This window comes from Amblyomma americanum, chromosome 1 (assembly GCF_052857255.1).
Source record: "Amblyomma americanum isolate KBUSLIRL-KWMA chromosome 1, ASM5285725v1, whole genome shotgun sequence".
In the NCBI taxonomy this organism is placed as follows: domain Eukaryota; kingdom Metazoa; phylum Arthropoda; class Arachnida; order Ixodida; family Ixodidae; genus Amblyomma; species Amblyomma americanum.
In genome coordinates, this window is record NC_135497.1 from 152019232 (window position 1) to 152038828 (window position 19597).

The 19597-nt window shown below is 43.5% G+C and overlaps 2 protein-coding genes across 3 annotated transcripts; both read right to left on the reverse strand.

The window, feature by feature from the left end:
• Positions 1-3018: 3018 nt before the first annotated feature.
• Positions 3019-5410, reverse strand: LOC144136463 (uncharacterized). The gene is made up of 3 exons (XM_077668810.1): positions 4901-5410; positions 3964-4164; positions 3019-3460 (listed from the first exon to the last, which is right to left on the reverse strand). The coding sequence occupies exons 1-3, from the start codon at positions 5250-5252 to the stop codon at positions 3036-3038; spliced, it is 978 nt and encodes a 325-aa protein (XP_077524936.1). The 5' UTR covers positions 5253-5410; the 3' UTR covers positions 3019-3035.
• A 147-nt stretch (positions 5411-5557) lies between these two features.
• On the reverse strand, positions 5558-19362 carry LOC144136469 (uncharacterized). Of its 2 annotated transcripts, none has more exons than XR_013315622.1 (9): positions 19190-19362; positions 15657-15731; positions 15356-15458; positions 14649-14701; positions 11809-11940; positions 10155-10348; positions 8910-9070; positions 8056-8167; positions 5558-7544 (listed from the first exon to the last, which is right to left on the reverse strand). XR_013315622.1 is itself a non-coding variant. In XM_077668821.1 (9 exons), the coding sequence occupies exons 2-6, from the start codon at positions 15772-15774 to the stop codon at positions 10221-10223; spliced, it is 534 nt and encodes a 177-aa protein (XP_077524947.1). In that variant the 5' UTR covers positions 15775-16360; positions 19190-19362; the 3' UTR covers positions 5558-7544; positions 8056-8167; positions 8910-9070; positions 10155-10220. The 2 variants fall into 2 exon arrangements, 1 of the variants encoding a protein (XP_077524947.1); XM_077668821.1 differs by having other exon boundaries at positions 15657-16360.
• Between the last annotated feature and the right edge of the window lie 235 nt (positions 19363-19597).

Below are 19597 nucleotides of genomic sequence, written 5' to 3' on the forward strand. Positions count from 1 at the left end.
TTTCTTCACATTGCCCATCTTAGCTGTCGTCTTCTTCAAATAATGTTCATGTAAATATTGACCAAAAAAAAAAGGATCGATCTCTTGCAGTGCTGAACCTGCACTGCATCACTTTTCAAGATTGGAGGGTCCGGTTTAATTATTCCGTGTACGTATACGCAAACCCCTTTTACGTCCAAAGCGACTGCTATCAATTCATCAGTGATGCAGGTATTTTTTGTACAATATTTTTGTTATGCCTCAATATTTGCCTTGCGTTGTATAAACACCAGCACATCTAATAAATTTACTCTCTCTTTCTTAGCTAACATTGTATATATAGGAGCAATAATTTGTTTTTCTCATTGCTTGTTTTACATTTCATTCTTCCTGCACCCTTTTCAAATGCCTGTATGACCCCGAGGGTAAAAATAAATACCATGAATGTTACCTAGCGTTCCTGTTACATGATGCACCAAATTTTCACTCGCATTGAAAGTAAACAACTTGCACCATTTCAATGAAAGTGCTAATTTTTCTGGCTCTTGTTTCCTGTAAAACATAGAACGTAAGCTTTATGAATATATATTAATTGCTGAAGAGTAGAGTGATCTGACATGTAGGCACAAAAATTTATTTTCATTTCCTGAGAATATTTTCACGACAGAGACATAATATTTTATCCTCAGGCAATCACGGGGCCAAGGCTTGAATTCTATGACTTGGTCGTCGGCTGGCCTGGATCAGTTCACGACAGCAGGATTTTTGACAACAGCCGTGCACGGGTCCTCTACGAGACAAAACGAGTTCCTGGGTTGCTGCTGGGAGACGCAGGTTATCCCTGCATGTCATTTTTAATGACACCTCTGGCAGATGCCAACCCGCCAAATACCCCAGAGGGCAGGTAAGTACAAGAGGGAACGTAGCACCATAGTTACTTTGATTGAAGGCAGCACAAATGTACGAATGTCATCTCCTTTTGTTGCTGTACTGCTCCGTAAACACTTTACATCAAAGAGTGGAATCTTCATTTTTATTTGTTACTGAAACACATAATTTTTCCATGCTTTTCCCATTTTTTCATTCAAATTCAACAAGAATTAAAAATTCAGATTTAGTATACATTTGCCACCAGTTGACGGACAACGCCCCTGAAGCTGTCTTGCTATTTTCCGAGGCGTGCAAATGTAATTACAGCTTTATTATTAGCTGCAGAGGGGCCACTGAGAAAGTAATGCGCAGACTGCTGTGCTCTTCAATTTAGCACATCTATACAAATTTTTACTTCAAACTGCTCGTCTTTCACACAGGTATATGCGGGCCACATCAAAACGAGAAATAGTGTGGAGAGGGCTTTTGGAGTTTGGAAGCGCCGCTTTTCATGCCTAGATATGGGCCTCCAGAACCGCCCTGAGCGCTCAGTAGTTATAATAACTGCTTGCGGCGCCCTTCACAATCTCGCCGTTCTACGGAAGGACCCGGAGACACCTGCTGTGGCCCTCCCCGTTATCCAGCAGCCACAGCCCAGCGTACAACCAGAGCAGCTTCATGTGCCACCGCAGCTTTCTGCCGGCACAGTGAATGGCTCTCGTGTTCGGGTGGGGCTTATAAAGCCAGATCGTTCCGTTAAATGTCTCAATTACCTTCTCCAAAAATGTACACGATACTTTTCTAGTGTTAGAGAACCGCTATATTTATGGCATTTGCAGTGTTTTTGTCAATTTCTTTGAACTGGGTTCGCTTATAGCATATAACGTCATCATCAGCTGAACCTCGTCCATGGCAGGACGCAGGCCTCTCCTGTATCTTTCCAATTAACCCTGTGCTGTGCCAGCTGCGGCCACCTTGTTCTTGCAGAATTCCTAATCTCATCAGCCCACCGTACTTTCTGCCGCCTTCTGCTATGCTTACCTTCTTTTGGGATTCATTCCGTTACCAATGGCCCAACACTTATCTTGAATTCACATTACATTTCCTGCCCGTGCCCACTTCTTCGATTCCAGCTTGGATATTACCAACTCGCGTTTATTCCCTCATTCATTCTGCACTTTAACCGCTACTTCTATCATTTTCCTTTCCATAGTTCGCTGCACTATATCTGCCCCATAGGTTATAGGCTTTGCCCCACAAGATATGGCTGTTGAGGAATACTAGTAAACTGCCATTCATGGCTGGAGAGTGCCTGGCAAATGTGCTGCACCATCATTCTTGCAAGAGTGGCAGATCGGGCTAGTTGGTAATTTTCCATAATGCGATACAGCGCGATTAAAGACGGGGACGAAGCGAGACAAGACACCACAGCGCTGTGGTGTCTTGTCTCGCTTCGTCCCCGTCTTTATTCGCGCTGTATCGCATTATGGACCATCATTCTTATTCTCCTAGTTAGTTTACACATGTGGTGCAGATCTGTGGCCACTATGCTCTAAATAGGTGCGTTTACCATACAACTTTAATGCTTTACTGCCTCTTGTCGGCTGTTCCGTTCTGAGTGTTAACATTACTGAAGATCTCAATATGCATTTTTACTCCCACTGTTCTGCTTCCCTTGCTTTGCTTGTCTTCGATCATGTTTGGAAGTTTGTTCTCAGCTACTTAGCACTGAAATATTTTTAGAAAATCTGAGATTATTAAGGCATTCGCATTCAATTTCATCCTCAGTTGTTTCCTCTCGAGTTCTCTGAAAATATCCTGGAAGCACGTGGCGAATAGTACTGGAGAGAACGTGTCTCCCTGCGTGACACCCTTCACAACTTGTATTTTGTCACTTTCCTCGTGAACCAATATGGCACCTTCCAATTTCTGCCGACAGATTTCCTTTTGGCTGCTTTTAGGCTACTTCCCTATTTTACTGCTTGATCTTTTCCATATTATATTTCCTTATGCTGTTTATACATGTGCAAGTGTGTTAAATAAAGAACATTGTTTTTAAGAAACTGAAGGAACATGCAAATACTGTACGACTGCATCAAAATGACGACAGTGTTGGTAATTGTACACAGAAGTGTTCCGAGACAAATATGTACAAGTTAATGTACAAGTTAATTTTAATTCTCTATTTACCGCTTCAGTGCTTCTAGCTGCTGTTTCTTGATTTCAACATCCAGAGAAAGCAGCTTGTGCTGCATTTTGTTTTTGAGCCGCTGCTCAGCCAGCTGGCTCCTGCGGAGTTGTAGGTCGAGTTGGTGTAACTCTTCCTTGCGCCGGTCCTCAGCTTCAATAGCCTTAATTCTGGCTGCTACTTCAGGAGCCAGTGTCCGCTCCACCGCAGCAACACGGGGGCCACCTGCCCTCGTGCGAGCAATTTGTGCTGGTGCGATGTCCTCAGACACGCTCTGGCACGACGGCACGACAGGCACGAGCACTGTTGGTCTGCCTGCACTGAGGCACTCTTCCTGAACAGGAAGTGCCTCGTCAGTTAGTGGTCGGCTGTTCAGCCGTGGTGACGGTGCTGCCTGCCTTGATGTGGGTGCAGGAACCTCGCCTGCAAAAACATGCACACACCATAAACATAATAAGCCCATAAACAGAGGCTGTTTAGACCATAACAGGGAACCAAAAACAAATGCTTTACATGGTCGCGACTAGTGTAGACATCTAAAAACAAACTTCTCAACATATATGTGACATGGCGAAAAATGGACCCAGTACGAGCCCGCCAAGAAGTCCTGATAAATATGTGGCCCGCCTGCTTGAGCACGTGCACATACAACGAGCAGAAAATAACTAGTGTTTGCTGCAGTGCCGCTTGATAGCCGAGCGCCAGTTGCGGATTGAATCTAGGATGCTGCGCCCACATATCGACAGGTGCGAGGAGTTGTGTAAACGCCCATGCAATGCGGCATGTAAGCGGGCGTTAAAGAATCCTTTGCAGTTGAAATTAATCCATGGCCCTCCCCAACAACGTCTTTCTCAGCCCAGGCGCAGGTTTTGGACTTCGAACCGTGACAGCTGTAACTAGTATTTAAAGAGGGCAGCCTTACTTACTGGAAAAGTCGCCTTGGCTTGATTCGTTGTCATTTACCATAGCCTCCAATAATGCAGCAGGTGGCAGGGACAGCACTGCCTCGCTGACATGGGCCCCGTCGCTGTCAAAGGGATTTGGCAGTCTGGTCGCCATATGGTCGGCGACTGCACCAACCAGTTCTGTTGCCGGACTCATTGGCCGGCATTCAAGGGTACCGCCACCTGCACCAAAATTCTTAATTGTGCATCTCCTACAGCACAATCCGTGCAGTGAAACACACTGAGGTGAAGTGCATTCTGTGCGCAGCACGGAATGCTTGAAAAGAAAAAACAAACAAAATCGCTAACCAGTACAGTACCACCATTAATGTTTTGCTCAAAAGTAGTACGCAGATTTTTCACAATTTTTCACAAAAATTCACAATAAGAAAAAAGATTGCACTTATACTTAAGGACGGAAATGCGAAAGCCTTCCCTTTTTCTCTTGCTCCCTCTGTTCATTTTTTTTAGTTGAAACTTTTTATTTCATTCAATTTATTTTGTAGTTGCTTGTTTTTCATTTTTTAAATTTGTTTTTTATACTAAGTAAGCCTTGTCGTGCATTTACATCGTTTTTCATCGAATCGGTCACACAAAACCTGCTTCAAACACAGCAGTTTTTATTTCATTATTTCAATTTAATTAACCAATTACAATTCATCAACCAAACTTTTCCCTCTTCAAGATCTACTCGCGCACTGCCTAACTCAAACTTTTGCATATTTATCTCCACAGAAAGACATAACCGTGCAGACAGAATTCGCGGACACGTTTTGCTGATGCGAAGTAACCATATAATTTTTTCGCATTAATAAATAATGCCAAATTGTTAGGATTAAAATGATGTCAGAAGATGAAACGTGCGAACATGCAGGAAAATGTATGGGACAGTTTTTGAATGTAAAACTGTTTCGCTCACCTGTCCGAAAGATTTCCCTCGTTTCTTCAGACTTCTTCTTTTTCCACCGGGACTTCATATTATCCCACAGTTTTCGTAGCTGTGCTACACACACAGTGCGTGTGCCGGCCAAGCTATTGTAATCTTCGCAAAGCTGAGACCAGGCTTCATCCTTTGCCTTTTTAGTGGTATTGTCCGTTCGTTTGTTTTCTATCACGTCGCGATACTTCGCTATAATGTTCCTAAACACGTGGCGTTCATCTACAGTGAAGATGAATCGCGGACCGGCGGGTCGTTTCTTGGCGCGCTGGGTTGCGTCCGAAGCGGATGCCGATGGTGTCGTGCTGAAGTCCGAAATGTCGAGATCGGACATTGTGCAACCAAAAGGAAAAAGAAGGGCAGACACAAAAACACGTGCACACACGAACAGTCGAACACGCGCAAGCACAGACACTGCAACAAAGCTGCAAGAAGCGAGTCAGGAGCACAGCAAACGGACGAGAACACGCGGCGAGCAAGCGGAGAAACGAAAGAGGGACCGTAACAAAAATGCCGCGCCGGACAGCTGCGACTGCTTTTTATGCATTTTATTTGTTTTTACCTTGCAGTTTACCGCTAAAATAGACAAATGACTTCTATATTACCAAACAGGTGGTGTTTTAGTTCCAAAAATTTACAATACTCTCGTCATCGGCAGTTTCTTTCTTCTCCTCGAAAGCACTGGAGTGGAGGAGGGCTACTCGGCCAGCTCCTCGATAGAGGAATGTCCGAGGTGTGTTCAAGAAGCGCAACTGCTCCTCGGGCCGAGGATGAGCGCTCTCCTCCACTCCCAGGAGTGGAGGCGCAGCGTCGAGTGGAGGGTTGTTTGTGAATACGGCGGTTAGTCAGCAGTGTCGGCGAACTCTTCCAACGAACACAACTTTCTTTCCTTCAGGAATAGCGCCAGCTTTCAGCTGCAACACGCTAAAAATTGCTCTGTGACCAGCTTGTCACGCACACCTTCAAAAGTCTTTTCTGTGTTTGACATATCAAGCCACCTATCAAAATAGTTGGTCAGCCTGCAGGAAAACCACTTAGCGGTTTCCGAATCCTCAGGTTTCGCGGTGCGAAATCTCTCACGAAAACCCTCTGCCGTAAGCCTGAATCTTTGGAGGAGTGCCTCTTTGACTTTCTCGTAGTCCATGGAATCAGCAGCAGGCATCCTTCCAAAAACATTCAGCGCCTCTCCGACTAAACACATGCTCAATGCCGTGGCCCATTCACAGCGCCCCCAGCCTTGCCCCAAAGCTATCCGCTCGAATCGTTGCAGATATGCATCCAAATCATCTCTCTTGTCATCAAAAGGAGCCATCAGCTTCCTTGGGCAAAGTCTGGCTGGTCTAGGAGATTCTGTACCCGCTAAGGAACGCTGATCATTGTCCGTGATCTCCTCATATCTTCCCGCAACATGCGCCTGTTTCCACAAAATAAACTCCTTCTCCCGTTCTATCCTTCTTTTCTCCTGTTCTTCTGCCTCTCGAGCTCTTTTCTCTTCTCGCTCTTCCGCCTCGCGAGCTCTTCTCTCTGCCTCACGAGCTCTTATCTCTTCCCGCTCTTCTGCCTCACGAGCTCTTTTCGCCTCGCGCTCTTCTGTTTCAGGAGCGTCTGCGCGTGCTTGCGCCCTTTCCTCTCTTTGCCTCTTTCCCTCCTCCTCATAGAGATGCATCGCCTCTTCCTTGCTTAACCCTAGCTTGAGCGCCAGTTCTAACGTTCTTGCCAAATCCATCCTTTCTGCCGTCGAGAGATCGGAAAAATCCAAGACAAAGCAAAAAGAAAAAGGAAATGAATCCTGGCACAGGCCCGCCACTTATCTTTGTCACGGATCTCTCCGGAGAACACTCGAACCGAAAGAATGGACTAGGCAACGGGTATACCCACACAAACACACATTTAATACACCCTATGTGGCACACACACTAGAACACAAAACTAACAAAACTAACACAAAGCACAAAGACTATAAATACGCACGACCCGGGCACACTGCTACTAGCGTCTACTACTCGTATTCTACTATTAGCAGTCTGCGTTCGTGCTCACGGTTGGTTCGGTGTGGCTGCGGCGTTGTATGGATCCAGTATCCGGCGTCGAGGCGGCGTTCGGCGTGCTTGGGCTGGCGTTGCTGGCGGCGTCGCTGGCTGCGTCGTACAAGCTCCCGGTCCAAGCGCCCGTGGAGGTGAAGCCGGTGTTGTTGGCTTTGGGGGCACCACCCGGATGGGTGGCAACAGCGCTGGAGACACCGCTGGCCGTAGCAGGTGGTAGCGTCCTCTGTTGACTCCCCGGAACGGGCTCAGGCACGGCAGGAAGTCCACGATGCAATGTCGTAGAACGCGAGCTCACCGGAGCAGTAGCCGGCGTCGCTCTCTTCCAGCCGATGTGTCCCTGACCCGCCGGAGCCTCCGCTTCTCTGCTGTTCCCCCCGTGCCTCGCTCTCACTCGCCCTTTTATAGCCTCGGTGCTAGTCCACGTAAGCCTTGTCGTCGTCGTCTTCTCTTCTCCACCAATCATCTTTCTCCGCCTCGCCGAATGCTTCTCCACCAATCATCTCTCTCCACCTCACCGAATGCTTCTTCTTCCTCTTCTTTATTCTTCGGTTAATTCACGTCATCTTCTTCACACCATTTTCCTTTAAAATGTAATTTAGGCTCCTTAATATATGTGACATAATGCAAGATACAATTTTCCTATGAAGAGAACCTGTAGTTCTAGTACACTCCCATAACAATTTCTGTTCGCTTCAGAAAAACCCGACAGTTCATGAAATACGCCTGCATGCCCATCACTTATATGAAGCTACCATCAAAAAATATAGCTTTCTGTATGATAATAAACTTTATAACAGGCAGCCACTATTCAAGACGTACTAAAATGAAGGCTTTTTTAAATGCCAGATACTTTATATTGTTGGAACACAAAGTCAGGTACTCTAGGAGCTGCTAAACCGATAGATGTTTATATAAAACAAATGCTCAGAATGCTGTGACACTGGAGTCACAAATTTTTAATGTTTTCGGATGCAAAATATTGTTATTGCAAGTTATCACAACTTAAGGTTTGAAACAAATGCATAAATTTTGAACTCGAACCTGCTGTGCTACAAAAAAAGGCTTGCCAGGGTGTAAATTGTGACCACCTACCTCTTAGCAGCATTCTGCAGCCGTGCTGAGCAATTTTTTAGCCGCCCTTTGGTGCCCCTCTCAATTTCTTTCAACGTTGCTCCTTGCAGGCCTTTCAGCATCCAGACTGCTCCTGTTGGTTACAATGATATAATGCTGTTCACGCATTGCTTGTCTTTCTCAAGCTCAATCATTATCAGTATTGTTTCACATTAGACATGCTCTATTTGCTACGTACTTAGCAGTTTTTACACTACTTTGACTAGGCTTGAAGGGAAGATGAAGTGAAACTAAGTACGCTGGTAGCTGTTGGAACATGGATATGCAACGTTAGAAATTGCTGGCCCTTTGGCACTATCAGGAGGCGCTGTATGGTTGGTGTCAATGCCTTTGATTGTGCTTATCTTTCACTGAAAGTACTGTAGCAGCAAGAAATATTTTTATAAGCTTGTCTCAATTGGTTCGCTTTCATTAACGCCATGAAAGGAAATCACGTGGGCTATGAGAGAAACAGTGCAGGGCTCAGTGCTATTTCTGACCACCTGTAACATGTCCAACAATGCGTAGTGAATACCACACCCACTCTAGTAGGGGACAGAAAAAGGCCGGTTTATGGGGGTTCAATGACCCCAAGTGACTCAGCCTATGGGGTGTGCCGTAGCGGAGGGCTCTGGATAATTCGACCGCCTGGGGTTTTTTGACGTGCACTGACATCGTGCAGTACACAGACCTCTAGCATTTAGCCTCCATCAAAATACGACCGCAGCAGCTGGGATCGGACAATGTGTCTTTCGAGTCAGCAGCTGAGTACTATAACAACTGAGCCACCACGACAGCACAGAGAGGAAAAAAAGAAAACGGCACAGAGAACTTACTTTGCAGCACGCTGAAAAAGCTCCAGCTTCAAAAATGCCTTTTTGCCTTTCTGGCCATAAAAGCTGTATTTCTGCCCCAAGGAGTCATAGAACCACTTTGCAAGAATGCGGGCAGTAGCAGATTGTACGGTTGTTCCACCGATGCCAGAAAGCTGTTGGGCCTGAAAAATACGTGTGACGTGGATAGCTTCCATTCAAGATACTGAGAGTGCAATTTCAAGAATAAGACAGCTGCTATTTTACAGAACACCCAGTATTTATCTACGTTAGGAGACCATTACAAACAAATGAGAACAAATCAAAAACAAGAGTACATACACTCAAGCAACATGCTTTCTATGGCACTGACAGGAAATGTAGAACTGAAAGAGCCCATCATGCATAAGAGCCCTTACTTTACATCAGAGTTCCTGCACTCCCACAAATTGTAGTTTACACACCTTTTAGTGAATTCTGATTAATCTTAAGTTGGGACTAACGAAAAGAAACTATGGTTATGGTGGCACCCCATGCCACGTATTATTTGCTAACTAACGCTGTTAAAGAATGAGAAACGGTAGTGAAAACATTTCACAGGAAATGAAAAAAATGAAGAGGTGGCATCTACTTGACCACTGCCGCAAGCATGCACACTACATCTACAGCCAAATTTGTTACCACAGTTTGTTTCCATCACACAAAAGATATTTCATTAATATTTCTGTGCTGTACCTTGTAGCTGCAATGCAACTGTGGTAGACAGGCAAGTACTCCAGCGACAAAATTTTAGAATGAGGTAACAATGCCCCTCAAACGTCTTCCAACCAATGTAGCGTGCACCTGTGAACAGCCAGGTTGACTGCGAATCATGACAACAGGCTGACGCCATTACTTAATGGAAGGCCTCATGTAAGGAGAATTTGGTGTTTCATTCTAGTTGTAGCTGACTATAGGCCACAATGCTGCATCAGAACGAATAATAATGCAGAGAACTGAACAAGGTCAGCCAACACGAAAAGTTAGGCAAAGTGGTGCATGCTCATGCTCTTTATCGCTGAGGCTTTGAAAGCTGCGTCCAATAGAACTTCCAGTAGTGAGAGAACACTAGTCAGAGACATTTATCTCTGCTGTGCTGTCATATCTGCCTTGCTATGCAATCATTATCATCAAAATAGACAGCATATTCTGATGCAATGTGTATTAAATATTAACAATTACTGAATACCACTAAGGCGGAAACAGACGCAAAAACATGCTAAAATTTACCAGTTTCTCATGGAACACTTTGTTGCTTCGAAGCTTTACCTCCACTGCGTCAATCTGTTCATCTGTTTACAATGGCAGAGCAATACAGTCTTCATCGGCAAGCGTTGGCGACCCTTGGCCCAGCAGTACATCAATAATTTTTTGCAGTTGTGTTTTTACAAAGCACATTTTACGCAGTATGAGAAGAGAATTATCTGAAAGCACAACGAAACAGTTCAGCAGTACAAAATAAACACTGATCAGAAAGGTAGACTGATATCAAGCTATTACTGCATTTTAACATTTAGAGATGAACAATGCATACACTAAAACAAAGTTTCCAATCACACCGGCATTATAGTATAGGCTATTCGTGGTATTATACCTTGGCAATAGTTTATTAAGGTGGAACAGATGATTGAGATCTCCCTTGTTCTAGAGCATGCTGCCAAAAATTAAATCTGCGGTGAGGAGAGCATGTAAAGCCACCCACATTAAGCTGTGGAAAAGGCACATGAAGCATGAAAGGGAAAGGATCCTTGAATGCGCACATTCAAAGAAATGCTGCACAGCATATATGATGCCAATGTCTGAACTTAACTGCCACTGTTACAAAATTTCGAATTTACTGGGCAGAACCACCCACTCGCATTCATTCTAGATGTGTTGAATTTTATTACTGCTTTATGTCATGAACTACAAGTTTTCTAAACAAAAAATAAAGAATGGAAACCGGATCATTTCACCCGCCTGGCGTTCTTTAATGTGCACTGACACTGCACAGTACTCGGGCACCTTGCATTTTGCTTCCATGAAAACGCAGCCGGGATTGAACCCGAGTAGTCGGGCTCGGCACCCTAACCAATAAGGCACCACAGTGGGCATACAATTGATTAATTGGACCTATCTATTCACTAAACATTCTTTTACCTTAGCACTCTTCGTACGCTTCTGGCTTCAAATAAATTTTCCTTTCATAGGATGTGTCAAAGGTTTAAGTGCTCTTGTAAGTGTAATGAACTGCAAGAGACCTAGGACACTTTACAACGAAGGCAGTTGGACTGACCTTCAGCATAGCAGATATGTTTTCCATTGGAAAAAATTTGTGCGAATTGATTTCTGTAATGTTAATGATAACAGGTAGTCATTGCTTCAGTCCAATCAGCACCACAAACTCCCTTTTAAAAGACAAGTAGTTTATAAAGGTCTGCTTTTCCCTCTCCATCCACAGATGCCTTTTCTAAATAACCAATTCTACCACACTACACAGCAACCTACTTTCGAAAAGGATGATTCCTTGCTCAGACATCGACCACAGAATACCACTAATCTGGCAACATATGCAAGGCAGTTGTCAAAGGCACCTGCCTTCAGAGCAGGTGTGCTTTTGGCTTGAAATCAGTTACCATGTTAATGTACTAGGCTCAAGACCTCACATTTAAACTATGAAAGCATAGTATGGCATGGTGTCAGTGCTTCGATCATTAGACACAGTCGCTTCAAACCAAAGGTAAATGGTAACTCAGTAGAACCATTACTACTGATGCGTATACATACAATAGCTGCTGCACATAAAACATTGCCCAGTATCGCTACTCTGTGAAATTAATTGCAGAAATTTTGTAATAATTTATGTTTAGCTATGGTTTAGCGACAAGTGTAACTTTTTAATTACCCAACGGGGGCGCTGAATGTATATCCTGCTCCTCTGTAGATGGTACAGGTTGCTCAGCCACTGCAGGTTGCGCAGGTACTTCAGATTGTTCAGGTGCTGGAATCTGTACACGTGCTGCAGACTGTTCAAAAGCTGCATTGAAGCAAGTTTGGCTGTTAACAATGAATGCGATGTAAAGTTATATTTTCTACAAGCATAACGCAACCGCAGCTAAAATAAATATTTGTTTAAGAATATGTAGAACCTGCCACTCTACAAGATCATAGACCACCAAATCATTATAATAAAGGGCAAGGCCAAGAAACTTGTTCACAGTAGATAACTTTAGGGAGTACAAGGTTTTAAAGTTGCAAAAAATGGCCAAAGAATAGGTTTTTAAAAATCAAATTTGCTGGTGAGACTAATTTCCTCTACTGTCCTAAATTTTCATGGCTGAAATCTGCCAGGAAGAACTAGAAAAGACTTGACAACCAATGTGGTGCTGTAGGTCATTAAGTGCTTAAAAAATCGGTACATCTTGTAACGCCCTATCTTTATTAGGCCTCATCCAAACAGCACCGCTTGGGCATATTGAAATCTAGTACCTCAGGTAAATTTCGTGCACAGAAGCAATCGTATAAAAGGAAAGTTTCAAGGTCTCATAAAGAGACAGGTAAATGTCATGCTCACCTCTGAATACATTTCTCTCAATACTGATTCAGAGTCTATGCTCACCTTGTGAAACATGTTTTTACGACTGCTTTGTTAAAGGGACACTAAAGGGAAATACTTGGTCAGGCTCGACTGATAGCTTAGCATTACCCGATAGCAAATGTCATTTTTATAGAGTACAAAACTTTAAAAGGCAAGAAAATAGTGTAAAAGCATAGTACCCGTGACGCCACCACTTGCGGATTGACTAGCTGCCATTGGTGGCGTCAGCATGAGCTCACTCGAGAAATACTATTCCACCTTGCCAGTGGGCAATTACCATTGAAATACGAGGAAAGCAGCACGGCGAGCATAGGCAAGGATGCAGAGAGTCTTCTAGTTAAAACAGTGCCAAACAGATGATGGAGAAAAAAGCTAGACGCAAACACGAGCGCTGAATCATTTTTCTCGCATTCTGTGGACTCGGGCTACGTTTGGTCGTTGCAAGCAATAAGTTCAGAACTGCAAGAGCTAAATGGCATTCCTGCTTTGCTGGGTTCGTTATGCGGCCGGTGAGCCGGTGCAACGGTTTCGCTCACTTATTCTGACTGAAATTTTATGCAGAGATCACATACCACAGTCACTTTTGAATATCATGTTTGGATGATGTACTTACCTTATCCGATCAACATTGATTAGAAATCCGCGTAGTCTCCAGCATCAGCGACCAAAAAAAGCAGCCTTCGCTTAGACTATACCGGTGATGTCATCTGGAGCCTATCCGAGCAGTGATTCCTTTGAAGGTGCTTTCTCGACTGCTTTAACAATTTTACACATGCATGCATCAAGCGTGTCTGCACAAATGTGTATTTAAAAAAGTAAATACTTTGAAGTTTCAGCTTCAGAAAGCTCGATTCGACTGCCACCGACAGCTGAAGTGAGAATAAAACCGTTTCACCGGCTGCCTAGCAAACCCAAGAAAGCGTGAATGCTTCTGATAGGCCAAATGTAGCCTAAGTGCACAGAATTCGAAACGAAAGATTAAGCACTCATGTTAGCATTTAGCGTTCCTATTGGTGATCTGAACTGCCCGCATTCTTGCCTATGCTCACCGCGTTTGCTTCATATTTTGGTGGTAATCGCCCACTCGCGTAGTGAAATAACCTTGCTTGAGAGCACTCATCCGACGTCACCCATGACAGCTGAATCCGCAAGTGGTGGCACCACAGGTACTTCACGTTTATACAATATTCTGGCTTATTAGATCTTTGTTCTAGGTAAAAATGACATTTGCAATTGGGTAATGCTATGTATCAGTCTAGCCTGACTTAGTATTCTCTTTTAGTGCCCCTTTTATTTTGAGTTTTTTTTTTATTTAGCACCCGGAACAAGAGGAAGTGCAATGACAAGCTTAGATCTACATTATGATAAATGGTTGATTTTGGGGTCACATCTAGTACACAGTTTAGATACCTGTATGCAAACCACTCGATAAAGAATGAAAAGTCTGTGTTGCACCAAAAAACAAAAAAGAAATTTGCTATTGTCTTGACATATAGCATGCGTTTAGAAAGGTGATGACTGTTGAACTAGTCTTCTAATGCATTTTGTCAAGTTTGCAGGTTTTCTACAAAGTGTAGAAGAGAACAGAATTGGTAGAAAAAAGTTCTTGAATTGAACAGGAAAAAAATTGCAGTTAGTCACAGATGCATTACTAATTTAAAAAATTTTCATCCAAATATATTAAAAAACAAGAATGTGTGCTGAAAGCCGCACCTCTCCTAATTCAATGAAAGGCCACTAAATATGAACTAGGTCCAATGAAATCTAACGTTTGACGAAAACTCATCTAGTCGGGTAGAAGACTCATGTATATAGAAAGGAACGCCGGCCGACCACAGGTTGTCAATACAAAAACGTTTTGGCTTCCATACGGAAGCCTTGATCGCCTTGATCACTCTGATCAAGGCTTCAAGTTATCAAGGCTTCCGTATGGAAGCTGAAACGTCTTTGTATTAACAACAACCTTTGGTCGGCGTTCCTTTCTTTATACACGAACTAGGTTCAATGTGGTGCCGAAAATTCCTCCTTTCCTAAAGTATGAGGACAACACACCTATGGCCGAAATATTTTTGGCACAACTAGACGTCCCCTTTCTAAATTGCACAAGTTCACTAAACAGAGGAGTGCAAAAAGTGAAGACAGCATACTTGAAGGACTTGATGGCAATGTGTTCCTTTGTGAGGGACCATCATTGGAACAGCTAGAAGATGCAAGAAACACAGCATTTAAAACCAAAGCACTGTTACTAGCCCCCTTTCTCCCATCACATTTCAGTATCCTTATAAATTTATCAGATGTGGCTTAATTTTGGAGCAAAGGATGTTTGACAGGCTTTAAATCATGATGACAAAAATTTGAGATTTGGAGAACGAAAGAGGATTTCATGAACTCCTCCACTATGCAGATAAGAGCAATCTCTAGTGTAGGGAATGTGAAGAATTTCATAACTTTCTAAATCAATTTGAACTATATCATAGCACATTACTAAGGCGCCTAATTTCACAGGTTTAAGAGGTTTTGGCAGAATTGTGTGTTAGCTACTATTTTTACGAACGTCAGTAGGAATGATGGCATGGTGAAAAAAATTACTTTTATCTTATTAGCATGAACACAATACATAAGAGGAGGACTCAGGAGAATATGAAAAAAATATTAAGATCATAACACAATATTAAACTATTTCCAATGGAATAATGCAACATTTGGTGCCTCCCATGGATTTTCGTGGATTCTTTTTTCTCAATCCGTCAATTTAATACGTTCCACCACAGAGAGTTTGGAGCCTCCAACATTTGCACTGCCAGCCTTTACTCCAGCTTATTTTTTTTTTCAGAAATAAAGCAAATTTTCTTACCTTCTCAGCCGAAAGGGTGGTGGAAGGGCACAGCTTGGCTCATCGCTATCAGAATCATCTGATGTGAATACTGCAAACCGCTTGCGCTTCCCACGGCCCTTTTCTATTAAAATGTTCAAAGGATATTAATCGGAAAATTAGCAGGCTCCAAACAGGAATGCTACACGTCAAGACTATACTTGCACTGTACTGATCTGATCAAGCCATGGTGTAGCCATTTTACAGTTACTAAAATATAGGCTACCCTAAAAACCACAGCAACTACTCAAATGTAGAAAAACTAGTATTGGGAGACAAATACCTTGGTCTGTCGACGTTGCAATGTCATCAGTATTCTCCGCTTTCTTTAGCTTGGATCTTGCTCTCTGAAAAGTCTCTAAGGAGATAAGCACAGCAGTAATTAAATATATAACAACCATAACACATCAAGTTGCAACTGCACGTTGGCCTTGAACAACTTAACAATTATCCTAAAGGTGTAGAAAAGCACTAGAGACGAAAAGGTTATGTACTGGTTCGCTAGCTCTGCTCAATGCCTCCAGGGCCAGTAATCATAAAAAGAGCTCTGTATTAATAATATCTTGTAACCACCTTGACAACTCCTTGGCTGAGTTCATCACATGTTTTTGTTGCCACAGTCTGTGACGGAAAAAGGGACTTAATATTTCTAGTTCATAGACATGTATCAGTTCTCAACCCCAAACATGGCACACAAATTAAAGAATATAAATAACTGACAAATTTAAAAGTGACAATGAATAATTAACCACAAAAGCGTTAAAGTGGTGTTAAAACTATCTGTATCTTTACCTTCCATGCTAAGTATAAGTACAATGACGTCATGTTTCGGGAATGTGACATCTGGTACTTCTCTGTGCTTGACTGCCTTCAAGGCTCTCGACACATTGGAATTTGTTGGCCAGTAACATTTGTCATCTTCGAGCCAGTAGGTTGGAACCACGTCGACAGTGCTGTCCTTTGAGAAGCGCACCACAGCAAACATTCCTGAAAAAAAAACCTAAGCCTTTCTATTCTTCATTAAGTAGATACAGCACACCTTTGTCCTGCAAAAATAAACTTAAGAATGGAGCAATTAGGCTGCATGAAGCAAGCGTACAACAGCACAGTCCTGGGAAACTACACGTTTGCACTGATAAAAAATATGCAGCATTACCATGTTCAATAAAAATTAAAAAACTCAAAATTTGAGCAGTTAGGCTGCATGAAACAAGAACACACAGTCCTGGAAGAATGAAACTTTTCAATTGTTATCAAAAGATGCAGACAACCTTGTCCTATAAAAAGAAAAAAAACTGTACATTTGAGCACTTAGGCATGAAGCAAGTGTAGGACCACAAACATTGCTTCGAAGAATAAAACTGTTGTATATTGTTGATCAGAAAGACAGCAAAACTTTGTAGAAATTGAAAAACTCAAAATTTCAGCACTTAGGCTGCATGAAGCAATGGAACCACCAGGTACTCTTGGTGCGACGCTGAACATGGCAGCAAAAGGCACTTTGTTTTCACGCTAGCCAAAGGCCATACTTTGCAACAGCATGACAGGCTGGGCACTATGAAAATATCGAAGTCAGAAGACCTGCACGGAGCAGTATAGAAATCACGGGATGACATGAACTGCCTTCCAAGAAGCACTTTCGACTCTGCTTTATTAAAACAGAAGTCATGGGCAACAATGACAGTAGAGTCAGAAAGGACACAACAGTTATCTCCAGTAGATGCCTTTAGAACAAACGGGAAAAACAGCAACACGAAATTGCGACCATTTACATGAATTTGGCAGCTTTCCTCCTGTATGCAGTTGCTTGTAAGTCACAGGACATTCTGTAGTCTTAATAGGACAAAGACTCTCACTAGCACTGAGTTCAGTTATCCTATTGTGTAGTTGCTCAAGTGGCCGTGTTGAGCTTCGAAGAAGGTGTTTCAGCTGGAAAAGGCCTGAAGCTATCCAGTGCACCATAGTTCAGGGCATCGTTGGCCAAATGGACTAAGTTGTGAACATTGTAGGACACTTTGCTGCGACCATACAAAGATCTAAAAGAACGAAGAAACGAAGGAGCTCGTTGGCATAGCTATTGTGAGTGTTGCACATGTCAGGGCTGGCAAGGATCCTGACTGCAACATGAAGCGCAAGGAAGTGCTCATATCTTTCTTGATCCAGGATGTCCTTCAGCACTAATGGACCAAGGTACAACAGAAATGAGCGAAGTTCAGTCGCCTTCCAGAAGCCACGATCCTTCAGTGGTCGTGGAAGACGAGCAAACTCGCAGCAGCAGAACTGCCTAACATTCAATATGCGCTGTGAGATTGCATTCACAATTGTGGAAGAAAGGCGGTACAAGTTATTGCCCATCATCCATAAAAGCAGCAACTTTTTCATAACACCAATACAAACTAGATGCATATAATCCAGTGGGAACTGTGAGACAAGTCCTACAGGCAATGTGCTGAGAGGTGTGTCTCTAACATGGTGCTCTTCCTGAAATTTCTGTGCGAAACTTTCATCTGTCCGTAGAGGTGCATTCGTCTTCAAAAAAACTACTGACCCACGAACATACTTGCCCTCCTGAGTGCACTTGCCACAACCAAAATAACCTGTGTGTGACTTGATGCCTAACAAAAAGGCTTTTGCAGGAGCATCACATATGAATCCCCTAATGTACACCTTTCAAAGACGGCCAGAAAAATAGAGCCCATTTGAAATAAGACCTGTAATCTCCGCAATGAAATCTGAAAGGTACTCATGCACTGAGCTCGGTTTTGCATGTCCATGGTAGCAACCAACCAGGAAGGCATTGTTACCAGGTATGTCTTCTGTTTTTCCTAAAACTGGCCAGAACTGGCTGTGGGAGCTTTTTGTGAGAGGAAGCCCATCAAAGTAAAACATAATGCCAATTCTGGCTGGAACAGATGCTGCATCTACATGCAAGAGCAGGACTCTTCAGCATTTTTCAATGCCAAAATGACAATAAGACCCGGGCACCACAGCTCTTATATCCACTGTTCGAGGTGTTCACAGCAACGTCCTAGGGTCGCTGGGAATTCCCGAGTAGCATGAATGCTTCCTTAGTTCTTTTAACAGCAAAGAAAGAACACTGTGAGTTATATTGTTTTCAGCGGACCACTTTGCAAGAAAATGCTTCAGGCTCTCTGAATCGCTCTCGGCGTTCGTGGCCTTATCGCAACCCGCTTGCTCATGCTCGCGTACCAACGCATGTGGCCTGCATTTCGGAGAGATATGTATCGCAACTCGCTTGCGCATGTTCATCGCCTACCAAGACGACGTCTCTGTCGCTTTCAGGCGTTATTTCTACTGGCTGGTCATCCGCAGAAGCGTATGATAGCGACGTTGTGTCACTACGAGGAGAAAACACATTTCCAAACTCTCTGCTTACAGGGGTAGCCCGGGAAATACCACTTACGGATGAATGCCGAGTGACCTCAGCGCTCGAACTACCAGCAATGGATCCGGACCCGCTAAACTCAAGTTCAGTTGCACTAAAGGCAGTGGGAAACTTTTCCACGCTCATTTCTTCACCACCTGTCTCAACAAATGAGGTAGCGGAGTCGAGGCAATAAAACAGCACCTCGCGATCGGTTTCGTGTGTGCGAGCCCTAGCTGTTGCAAGAAGAGCTGGATGGCTCATCAGCGCTGGGAAGGTGAATGCTGTTTGTGCTAGCATTTTCTCCAGTACCGGAGTTCCAACGTTCAGAAACAAGTCTAGAGACTCCTTCGTTTAGGCGTCGCCTCTTCTGCCACCGCGATAAGTTTTCAAAACTTTTCTTATGCCGCTGCATGATTACGAAACATTACCTGCTGACCGGAGCACCTGGCAGCGAGCAATCCGTGCTAGAAGAGTTGCAGCTTCCCAACCAGTCCCGCACCTCCTGCCAGCACTCTCGGTTCAAAGCGAGCAAATTTCGTCGGTAACGCGAAGTTACAGTGCACTGTACGCGAAGCGAAGTCGGCGAAGCAAGCAGCGAAGCGACGCATGACGCCTCATAACTGGCGGGAACGGCCGGAACAAACAACGACAACCGGACCGCAGAAAGCAACAAAACAACTAAAATTGTCTTCAAAAACAATGCGCTTGTTTTCAAAAAATGCATAAAAAGTTTAGTAAATTACTAGTTGTTTACCTAGCGTGATTTATGTTAATAAATTGTTAATTAATGTCGACCACACGTGATTGCCAGTGCTCTATATAATAATAATAATAAT

Bases quoted from the DNA above. Each gene is read 5' to 3' on its own strand.
- LOC144136463 (XM_077668810.1), bottom strand. From the start codon at position 5,252: ATGTCCGATCTCGACATTTCGGACTTCAGCACGACACCATCGGCATCC. The intron at 4,165-4,900 runs GTGAGCGAAACA...ATTTTGGTGCAG, and splicing joins GAGGGAAATCTTTCGGACAG to GTGGCGGTACCCTTGAATGC. The intron at 3,461-3,963 runs GTAAGTAAGGCT...ATGTTTTTGCAG, and splicing joins AAGCCAAGGCGACTTTTCCA to GCGAGGTTCCTGCACCCACA.
- LOC144136469 (XM_077668821.1), bottom strand. From the start codon at position 15,774: ATGGTTGTTATATATTTAATTACTGCTGTGCTTATCTCCTTAGAGACT. The intron at 15,459-15,656 runs GTATTTGTCTCC...ACATTTTAATAG, and splicing joins TGCAACGTCGACAGACCAAG to AAAAGGGCCGTGGGAAGCGC. The intron at 11,941-14,648 runs GTATGCTGTCTT...GCTTCAATGCAG, and splicing joins ATTGCCATCAAGTCCTTCAA to CTTTTGAACAGTCTGCAGCA.